Genomic DNA, 12,154 nt, shown 5'->3' on the forward strand with positions numbered 1-12,154 from the left:
CCACCACCCACGCGTGTAAGTGAAATCGTTCAGTTTTCTACCGGAGAGTTTTACCACAACGAGAGAGAGACGAAAATATTTGGGAACACTTCACGTGGTGGTCACAAAGCTTAGTAAGAGATTGTTGGGAATGTATGAATAGTTGAGTATTAACTTAGTGGATGGTGAAACTGAGGGAATATTTTATAAACCTTTCTGTTGGTTTAATCTGTTTGATGACGCTGACGATGATTGTTAAACTAAATATTGTTATTATTATTATTATTATTATTATTATTATTATTATTATTATTATTATTATTATTATCGTTGTTGTAATTAGTTGTTATTATTGTTGTTTTATTATTATTATTATTATTATTATTATTATTATTATTATTATTATTATTATTATTATTATTATTATCTTATTATTATTATCTTATTATTATTATCTTATTATTATTATTATTATTATTATTATTATTATTATTATTATTATTATCGTTGTTTTGTTATTGTTGTTGTTGTTATTAATCCCCAACTTACCTCTGAAGACTTTGTTGTTCTCAGTTGACGCAGAGATTAACAAAACAAAGCCACTTTTTGACTCATTACCCAAACATAAACACACACTACACTGACGGTAACCTCTCTTGTCACTCCTACGTCTCTCTCCTAAACACCTAACTGACCTATTAAACCCCCACTTAAAACTAGCCATTCAGAGCTAATTAACAAATTCTGTAAACAGGCGAATAAGTTATGTTTTATAAGTCAGTCGTAATGGTGTGTGTGTGTGTGTGTGTGTGTGTGTGTGTGTGTGTGTGTGTGTGTGTTAGGCAATGTTGTTTATTGATACTGTGGGTTAAGGTTGGTTAGGTTAGGTTACCTTAGGGGTAGCTTAGTTAAGGGCAGGTGAGGTTCTGTAAAGGTAGGTTAGGTGAGAGAGAGAGTTAGCTTTTGTTAGAGGTAGGTTAGGTTAGGTTTTGTTAAGGTAGGTTAGGGTTGGGTTAGGTATGGGGAGGTTAGGCTAGGTTACAGGTAAGTTAGGTTAGGTTAGAGTAAGGTAGGTTTAGCCTCCGTGTATTAGTGAGCCGCCGTTTGTATTGTGTTGTCGTGTTAATTGACCACTCAGCTGCCTGTTGTTTGGCTTTTAAAGGGTTATTGAAGTGTGGTGGTCAGGGTGAGGTAGGGGAGGGGTGGGGAGGAGAAGAGGTGAGGGTGGGATGGGAAAGGGGCAAGGGAGAGGAGAGAAGAGAGAACGAGAGAGAGAGAAGGGGGGACTAGGGGGAAGGGGGGTAAGGGAGAGAGAGGAGCTGTAGGGAGGGGTGTTGTGTAACGGTGGAACAACAACAACAACAATAATAAAAATACAACTTCGAGAATTTTGTTCGTTTTGTCATATTAAAAATTGTATATGAAAAACAAGTCATACTAAGTACTCGTTATACAGTAATTTTGTATTAAAACGTATTATCTGCATTAAATATATTCTATGTATTAAAATGTATTCAGTCTAATAATGTATACATGTATTTTTCCTTACAGTTTCCATATGAAGGAGAACTGAGAGAGAACTGGCAGCATATATAAGGTCACCTCGAGTAAACTTGGTGAGTACCTGTCTCTCTTAGGTACATCTCTTTTATCTCATTATCTCCCTTATCTCATTATCTCCTTTGTCTCATTATTTCCCTTATCTCATTATCTCCCTTATCTCATTATCTCCCTTATCTCATTATCTCCCTTGTATCATTATCTCCCTTGTATCATTATCTCCCTTATCTCATTATCTCCCTTGTCTCGTTATCTCCCTAATCTCATTATCTCCCTTATCTCATTATCTCCCTTGTCTCGTTATCTCCCTTATCTCACTACGATACCTTTTGAGACGACGATGTGGGTTGAGAATTTTGTGGTCATTAATTTTCCAAAGTTATTTATTGGGTGACCTGAAGATTAATCACCCTAATGATACCTGTGGTTAGGGTAGGTTTGGGTAGGTTTGGGTAGGTTAGGGTAGGGTTGGGTAGGTTAGGGTAGGATAGATTGGGTTAGGGTAAGTTTGAGAACGTTAAGGTTGGTTAGGTTAGGTTAGGGTTGGGTAGGTTAGGTTAGGTTAGGTTAGGGTTGGGTAGGTTAGGTTAGCTTAATCTTTAGGTAAAATAAGCTGGGTTGTCTAAAATTCAGGTGATCATATTTGTTTATTATGCTGTACTGAGAGCCTGGAAGTCTCTGCTTATGTAATTAGCAGACAGGGCCACTCCTTCCCTCCTTCTCCGTCAGCTGAGGAAAGGTGGCAGGCTGGCAAAGGGTTTAAAGGGCACAGAGCCGAATGTTGATGGATATATACTGTGTGTGTGTGTGTGTGGCTTCAACTGCCTGTATCATCGTTAATCTACTAAAAAAAACAATTACCTACATGATAATTGAAGAAATAACAAGAAAACACTAGACCAATAAACCGCGACATAATTGACGTTATGGATAATAAAAACACAACAATAAAATGCAAGAGGAAACATGAGAAATTAATCCACTAGTTTATTCAGTTTGAGTAAAAAAAAAAACATTGTCTCTTTAAGTCTGACAATAAAACAAATTTCGTGGAGTAACTTTTGGAATGTCTTCTTTTCATTTTTCCCATTTTTTTTCTTCTATTTTCCCTCTTTTCTTTATTTCTGTGTTTTCCTTTTTTCCTGTTTTTTCCTTTATTTTCCGTGTTTTACTTTTTTCCTGTTTTTTTCCTTTTCCTGTTTTTTAATTTTTCCTTGTTTCTTGTTTTTTGTTTTTTTTTCGTTTTTTCTTGTTATTCCTTTTTTTCCTTTTTTCCTGTTTTTTTCATTTTTTTCCTTTATTTTCTTTTTTCATGTTTAAGTTATTTTATGTTATATTTTACACACGACTCTGGCCACACACCTCACCCATTAACAAGTGATGAGGGCTACTGTGATGAGGGCTACTGTGGTGAGGGCTACTGTGGTGAGGGCTACTGTGGTGAGGGCTACTGTGGTGAGGGCTACTGTGGTGAGGGCTACTGTGGTGAGGGCTACTGTGGTGAGGGCTACTGTGGTGAAAGGCTACTGTGGTGAGGGCTACTGTGGTGAGGGCTACTGTGGTGAGGCCTACTGTAGTGAGGGCTACGGTGGTGAGGGCTGTGGTCGCCGCTTGAAAGGTCAAAGTGATAATTTAAGCGACATGATAATTACGAAGTTGTGTTTGACTCTGAAAGATTTATTCGTATCGGAGAAAAAAAAGAAACAAATAATGAAATTTTTTATCTAGGTTTATTTGTTTGTTTTTAGTTTGTCTTTGTTTTTATTTGTAATTTTATGTTTTTTTTTATTCTCTTGGTTCTCCTCCTTATGGGATAGGGAGTTAGTCAGTTAGTCTCAGTCAGTCAGTCCATCCGTCTGTCAGTCCGTCCGTCCTTTTGATGATATACACGTTATATAATCAACTCCTTACCTAACCTAACATAACCCCACCTAACCTAATCTAGCCTAACCTAACTTAACGTAGCTTTCCGGCAAAAGCCCAACCCGGCCCGACTGACTGACCCGGCCGGCCTGGCCCGACCTGGCCTGACCCGACCCGGCCCGACTGACCCGACCCGGCGGCCGAGCTGACCTGATCTGGCCACAGCCCGACCACAGCCTGGCCTGGCCTGACCTGACCTGTTAACCCGGCCTACTAATACTGGGCATACGAGCTGACGTCATCATCTACAAAGATCAATCCGCGCCAACCATGGCCTCATCGCCGCGGGGTTTGTGTAGTCTCTCCCTCTCCTCCCTCTCTCCCTCTCTCCCTCAGCCCCGCCCAAACTCAGCTTCCCGTGACTGGTTCTGCCTCATAAACCAACTGACCGATTTACGCCAAAACCTGGGCCAGTTTACACCCAGTTGGCGGCCATTGACTTATTGCTCCATAACTTTGAAATCCAGAAAAATTGCGTTGTAGTTACCGACCCTGTATGACTTGGTGTGTGTGTGTGTGTGTGTGTGTGTGTGTGTGTGTGTGTGTGTGTGTGTGTGTGGGAACTTTTATTTATTTTTGTATATTTGTAATCTCTCTCTCTCTCTCTCTCGCTCTCGCTCTCGCTCTCTCTCTCTCTCTCTCTCTCTCGCTCTCGCTCTCTCTCGCTCTCTCTCTCTCTCTCTCTCTCTCTCTCTCATCTGTGACAAAACCCCTCCACACTGTACACAATTTCCTGGCAGGCGAATATTTACCTTAATTACACTCCCCAGGTGACACAGGCAGGTGGGGAGCTTTATGTCAGGCTAATTATCTCACACAGGTGCTTCACTACAACCCACCTGCTATTTTTAATATATTATTTTTCCTTCTCGTTGTATTTATTTCCCTCTTTAATTACCCCCTTTTTTATCGTTTATTCCCATTTTTATTTGTTTTTTTATATGTTTTATTTGTTGATGTCATTGTATTTCTTTGTTCGTTTGGTGGTCTTGGATATGCGTTTGATTAGGAGATAAATATTGGAGAGAACGTGAAGAGAGAGAGAGAGAGAACGTAAATAGAGAGAGAGAGAACGTGAAGAGAGAAAGATTAAATGCTCAGTTAAAATATAAACCCGTGATATATGGGAAAAAATATATAGATTCTTGTATATGTTCTCTGATTTATATAGAATAGAATACTACTCTCTTGAAAATATAGACGATTGGAAAACAAAATAGAAACCATTTATTTTTGGGTGTTTTCTATGTAGTGTTGAAACCAGATATATAAATAGAGACATGAAATAATGTTGACATAGCTATACTAAGTTAAGGTTGGATGATAAAGAACGGGTTTATTTGTTCTTGTGTTATTGTTATGATGACAAATACAGTATAAGGAGAACTAAAAGTGTGTTGTGTTAGGTGGCTGGCATGGTGTGTGTGTGTGTGTGTGTGTGTGTGTGTGTGTGTGTGTGTGTGTGTGTGTGTCGTCGTCTCTCCAATCACAATTATATACAGCAAAATTTCCCGCCTCTTGGAAAGCTGTTTATAATGAAGGAGCTTGACTGCCTATGTCACTTAATTAGGGAGAGAGAGTTTGGTAATGTCCTCTGCCCACCATCACTGTATTACGATAGCTGCTGCTGTAAAAAATAACGATAACCTTTTGACGAAACTGGCAACTGAATATAAGAATAAACTTGACCTAACCTAACCTAATATAACCTGTGTTTTTGATGATAATGGAAAATTAATATAGAAATTAAACCTGACCTGACCTAACCTGACCTGACCTAACCTGACCTGACCTTTTCACGTTAATGGTAACTATGCTTAGAAATAAACCTAATTTAACTCAACTCAAATTGATAAATAAACGTAGTGAGTCCGTGGAAACATCCAATTAGGTTCACATACATACATACATACATACATACATGCATACATACATACATACATACATACATATATATTTGTAGAAAAAATAATTAGTAAACGGATTAATTTGTTTGGATGAAAATTACTGAGTCGTAATGGACTGTGATGGCGTGTAGCCCATGTGTGTATATTACCTGGTTCACTCACTCGCTCGTTTACTCACTCACTCGCTCACTCACTCACTCACTCACTCACTCACTGACTGTTTCGGTACGGTGTCGCTATAAGGGAAGGGGACCTTGTTTGACCTACTTTTTCCCCTCTTCTTCTGACCTACTTTTTTCCCTTCCTCTTTCGATACCCCTCACTCCCCTCACTCCCCTCACCCTTATAAGACCCCTCACTCCCCTCACCCTTAAGACTCCTCACTCCCCTCACCTCTCTACCCCTTACCCCCTCACCTCTCTACCCATCACCCCTCTACCCCTCACCTCTCACTCCCCTCACCCCTCTATCCCTCACCTCTCACCTCACCTCACCTCTCACCCCACCCCTCACCTCTCTACCCCTTACCCCCTCACCTCTCTACCCATCACCCCTCTACCCCTCACCTCTCACTCCCCTCACCCCTCTATCCCTCACCTCTCACCCTTCCTATTCTATGTATCTTTCATGTATTTTCTGATAAATATTGTATTGCCTTCTGTTTCCCCTCCCCCTTCACCTCCTCTCTCCCCTCACATGTAATCCTTGACCTTCCCTATCCCTTCATCCTTGACCACTCCTGCCCCTCCCCCCTCATCCTTGACCTCACCTCATCCCCTCATCCTTGACCTCTCCTCTCCCATATCACCCTTGACCTTCACCCTCTGCTCTCCCCTCAAAAACCCGTATTTAACACCTGAAAATTCTTACATACACTGATGGGAGGTTATCGAAGCCCTGTCATCGTGTTACAATTTTTTTTTATCCCAGGAAGAACAACATAGTTTAGGGTGTCGTGGGACGTGTCACCAGTCTCTGTGTAAACTATAGTGCTGGTGTTTTTTTGTTTTTTTTCCCTAGGAGAGACGTGTTTTGTGTTCCTACTGGATGTTTTTGTATCTCTATATTTTTGTATCTTTTTCTCTCTCTCTTTCGCTGTTTCTCTCTTTTCTCTCTCTTTATCTTTCTCTTCTCTCTCTCTCTCACCCCCGTTGTCTTTCCCAGGAACAACAGAGTGTATAGGGAGGAAATTGATCTGTGGTACATGAAGTGAGAGGGAAGAACAAGGATGAATTTACACCTAGGGAGAGAGAGGGAAGGAGGGGGAGTTGACACCTAGGGAGAGAGAGGGAAGGAGAGGGAGTTTACACCTAGGGAGAGAGAGGGAAGGAGGGGGAGTTGACACCTAGGGAGAGAGAGGGAGGGCCGGAAGTCTTTGGTAGTTTTCCATTATTTTTTCCCTCTGTGTGTAGAGGAAGGACACACACACACACACACACACACACACACACACACACGAATGACCTTCCCAGCCTCTTTCCACCTCCATACCTATGACCTCTCTTACCCCCCTACCCCTCATCCCTTCCCCCTCAACACCTCCCTCTACCCCCTCCCTCCACCCTACAAAGGGAGAAAAGACTGAAACGCTAATGGACTTTAGATACAAAATAAAGACTCCTTCGTTAGGATAGTTACTCCTCCTCCTCCTCCTCTCCTCCTCCTCCTCTTCCCCTTCATCCCCCTCGTCCTCCTCCTCTTCCCCCTCCTCCTCTTCCCCCCGACTCGGTGTTACTCTCTCAGATGGGATAAAGAGGCAAAGTTAATTTGTAAAGGTGAGTTATTAATTAGTACAGGTTAATGAGTCATGGATATAGCTCCAGGTGACTCAGCTGACTCGGGTGACTCTTGTATATGGCGTATGGTAGGTTAAGGGGAGTCCTAGATATGACAGGAGAGAGAGAGAGAGAGAGAGAGGGAATGCTGGAGGGTGTTGGGGGGAGGAAGAGGAGGGGGTAGGTGAGGGGAAGGAGGAGAAGAATGTAGAAGGGGAGGAGGTGAGAAGATATAAGAGGAGGAGGGGAGGAAGTAGAAAGAAAAGTAGGTGGAGGTAGAAGAAGAGAAGGCGTAGGAGTACAAGGCGGCGGAGGAGGAGGAAGAAGAAGAGGAGGAAGTTGGTGGTGACGGAGGAAGAAGAGGAGGAGGCGGAGAAGGAGGAGGCCTGTTGATCCAGCCTCCAGGGACTCTACCAGGTACAAATCGATGGCAGATGCTCACAAATTTCTCCCCTCCATTCCATCTCTCTCTCCTCTCATCCTGATTTTCCTCATTCCATCATCCGTGTCCACCCCTTCCCTATACACTTTTTTTCCTCCCTCTCCTTTCTTTATATCCCTCCATCTTTATTTCTCCCTCTCCATCTTCCTATCCATCTCATTAGCGGACACTGCTCTCTCTCTCTCTCTCTCTCTCTCTCTCTCTCAGTAGCACAGCAGGTAATTTGAGAGCGGTGTGTGTGTGTGTGTGTGTGTGTGTGTGTGTGTGTGTGTGTGTGTGTGTGTGTGTGTGTGTGTTCTTGCGATACATACCGACAACACTCTCCTCTCACCCTTATGACCTCCTCTCACCACCTCCATCCCTCTCATCTATTTTCACCTCCATCCCTCTCACTATCATTACCCTCCCCCAGAGACCAGCTGATTATGTTGATCTGACGCTGCGTGTTGTCCCAGGTCGAGAGAGAGAGAGAGAGAGAGAGAGAGAGAGAGAGAGATGTTCTGCCCGTATGTTGTGATAAGTTTGTGTGATTCCTCTTTGGTGCTTCTCTTGGTGACTGGTAACTTGGTGATTGGTGCTCCTCCTGGTAACTGGTGCTCCTGCTGGTGACTGGTACTCCTGCTGGTGACTGGTACTCTTGCTGGTGACCTCCTGCTGGTGACTGGTGCTCCTGCTGGTGACTGGTGCTCCTGCTGGTGACTGGTGCTCCTCCTGGTGACTGGTGCTCCTGCTGGTGACTGGTGCTCCTCCTGGTGACTGGTGCTCCTGCTGGTGACTGGTGCTCCTGCTGGTGACTGGTGCTCCTCCTGGGAACTAGTGATCCTCCTGGTGACTGGTGCTCCTCCTGGTAACTAGTGATCCTCCTGGTGACTGTGCTCCTCCTGGACTGGTGCTCCTGCTGGTACTAGTGACACTGGTGATCCTCCTGGTGCTCCTGACTGGGTGACTGGTGCTCCTGCTGGTGACTGGTGTGACTGGTGCCTCCTGGTAACTGCTCCTCCTGGTAACTAGTGATCCTCCTGGTAACTGGTGCTCCTGCTGGTAACTAGTGATCCTCCTGGTAACTGGTGCTCCTGACTGGTACTTGCTGGTGACTGGTGCTCCTGCCTGGTGTGGACTGGTAACTAGTGCCCTGCTCCTCCACTGGTGACTGGTGACCCTCCTGGCTGCTGGTGACTGGTGCTCCTGGTGCTCCTAGTGATCCTCCTGGTAACTCTGCTGGTGACCTCCTGCCTGTAACTGGTGCTCCTGCTGGTGACTGGTGCTCCTGCTGGTGACTGGTACTCTTGCTGGTGACTGGTGCTCCTGCTGGTGACTGGTGCTCCTGCTGGTGACTGGTGCTCCTGCTGGTGCGCCACCTCCTTCACCAACACAGGATTTTCTTGTAAATTGCTTCAGCCTCGATTTCCAGCATCCTAGTTTGGCTTTGTCATTCTGGCGACGTTAGGAATGTGTTCATCCTCCCGGGAGCTGCTGGCCCTCTCACCATCCTCACCATCCTCCTCACCATACTCACCTTCCTCCTCACCATCCTCCTCACCATTCTCACCTTCCTCCTTAACAATCCCCACCTTCCTCCTCACCATCCTCCTCACCTCATCTTCACCATCCTCACCATCCTCCTCACCATACTCACCTTCCTCCTCACCATCCTCCTCACCATTCTCACCTTCCTCCTTAACAATCCCCACCTTCCTCCTCACCATCCTCCTCACCTCATCTTCACCATCCTCACCTTCCTCTTCACCATCATCTTCACCATCATCTTCACCAGCCTCCTCACCATCCTCCTCCACCTTCCTCACCCCCTTTCTGATCACTTCCTTACTATCCTCGTCACCATTCTTGTCACCATCATCATCACTGCCAGCGTCACCATCTTGGTCACTGTATTACCATCATTATCACCATTGTCATTCATGTCACCATTACTGATGCCATGACAAATATTGTGGACATCATTATCACTGCACCATCATCACTATCTTCACCATCATCACTATCCACATCGCCATCATCATTATTACCCATCACCATTAACACCATTACAGTTACTACAACTGTACTACTGACACCGTAACTAGCACCATAATAGCAACACGACAGCGCTATTAGCACCATACCGGCACCATGATATCACAATACCAGATCCATAATAACACCATACCGGCACCATAATAACACCATACCAGCACCATAATAACACCATACCAGCACCATAATAACACCATACCGGCACCATAATAGAACCACGGTAGCACCATATTACCACCATACTGGCACCATACCGGACAGGGAAAAATAATCCATCACACAATATTTACCAAACCAACACCGGAGCTAAATTATGGCTTCCAGGCTAACATTTGCTCCCAGTATCCAACGTCCACCACACCACCACACTACCACACCACCACACTACCACACCACCACATCACCACACCACCACATCACCACACCACCACATCACCACAACCACCACACCACCACACACACCACACCACCACACCACCACACCACCACACCACCACACCACACCACCACACACCACACCACACCACACCACACCACCACACCACCACACACCACCACACCACACACCACACCACCACACACCACACCACCACACCCACCACACCACCACACCACACACCACACCACACCCACACCACCACACCCACCACCACACCACCACACCACCACCACTGCCACACCACACCACACTACCACACCACCACACCACCACACACCACCACACCACACACACCACACACACCACACCACCACACCACACCACCACACACCACACACACCACACCACCACACCACCACACCACCACCACCACACCACACACCACCACACACACACCACCACACCACCACACCACCACACACCATCACACTGCCACACCACCACCACCACCACACCATATTCACAACAACAACACTACACTACTGCACTGCCACATCAGCACGCCACACCTTACTATCAAACCACCACACCATCACACTGCCGCCACATCACCGACGCCACCACCACACCAGCACCACCACACCTTCACCACACCACCACACCACACAACCACACCTTCACCACACACCACCACACCTTCACCACCACCACCACACAACCACACCTTCACACACCACCACCACACCTTCACCACACCACCACCACACCTTCATCACACCACCACCACACCTTCACCACACCACCACCACACCTTCATCACACCACCACCACCTTCATCACACCACCACCACACCTCATCACACCACCACCACACCCCACCACACCACCACCACACCTTCACCACACCACCACCACACCTTCATCACACCACCACCACTCCTTCATCACACCACCACCACACCTTCATCACACCACCACCACACCCATCAACACTACAATTAGGTGCTTCAGCCACACCCCTCCACCCACCCCAACTTTGCTATACGAGACCTAATTACTGTCATCATACTCTCTCCCTCCACGCCTACCACCACAATACCACTTTTGGAGGTACCGGTACCCCCCCACACCACAGCTACTACCACGCTGCTACCTCCTACCACACCCCTGGTATCATAAATAAGATAGATAAATGCTCAGTCGCTTTAATCCAGTGCTAGAAGCGTCCTCACACACACACACTGTCGGGGAGTGGGTCACGGCACGCCTCGGTGACCCAGACCGTCTTGGCGAGTCACCCCTTAAGACCAGCATTGTTTTCTTTGGAAACTCGGTCACCCATCTAAATTGTAAACAAACCCAATGGTTGTTAACCTCCCTGATCACATACCAATGTGGTGTACATTGTCCCGAGGTCTGGTACCATAACTTAACTTGGTACTGTCGTGCTGGTACGTCCTCTCTAGGTAGCAGAGTAGCAATGGTAACGCTTGACCTGTATGCCTATAGTGCCATGCTACTACGGCTTTACTACCATACAGTTCAGCCTCTGGCGTATTAGGTATTGCTCTCGCTCGTGTACAACCACTACCACAACCATCATTGATATCTTTAGTTTCATGCCATAACTACTACTACCACTACCACCATCGCTACTACTACCACTACCACCATCATTACTACTACTACTACTACCACCATCATTACTACTACTACTACTACCACCATCATTACTACGACTACTACTGGTCTCACTACTACCACTACCTATACCATAACCAGACCATGACGACACCATCACTACCACCCTTAGAACACACCACTCTCACCACCCTCACTACTACCCATACCATAACAACAACCACCCCTACCCCTCCATCACCACTACACCATCGCCATTACAATCCCCCTCCACCACACCACCACCACTACCAGCAGGCGACGCCCGCGCACTGGCCGCCCGTGTATTGATCGGGTACTTTTCTCACGCTGCTCCGCCGTGTAATCAAACGGGAAGTTTAAACCGCACTTGTCGGTTTTATCACACAAGGACGTTTGCCTCTGTGTTGTGGCCGACGCCTCCCCCAGGTAGAAGAATTGCCTGTTGATATTCGTGTGAGGGAGGAGGGAGCGCCGCCACTCCTCCCTCCCCATC

The 12,154-nt window shown here is 45.9% G+C and overlaps 1 protein-coding gene across 1 annotated transcript in view; it reads right to left on the reverse strand.

Annotated features, from left to right (window-relative positions):
• LOC121874172 (GATA zinc finger domain-containing protein 14-like) overlaps positions 1-12,154 on the reverse strand; it is a 65,098-nt gene that overhangs the window by 44,867 nt on the left and 8,077 nt on the right. The window contains exons 3-4 of the mRNA XM_042378159.1: positions 8,665-8,944; positions 8,203-8,490 (exon numbers count right to left, since the gene is read on the reverse strand). Of these exons, the coding sequence (XP_042234093.1) occupies positions 8,203-8,490; positions 8,665-8,944 (568 nt within the window). The remainder of the gene's footprint in view (positions 1-8,202; positions 8,491-8,664; positions 8,945-12,154) is intronic.

Source organism: Homarus americanus, unplaced genomic scaffold (assembly GCF_018991925.1).
Source record: "Homarus americanus isolate GMGI-L3 unplaced genomic scaffold, GMGI_Hamer_2.0 scaffold49667, whole genome shotgun sequence".
Lineage (NCBI taxonomy): Eukaryota > Metazoa > Arthropoda > Malacostraca > Decapoda > Nephropidae > Homarus > Homarus americanus.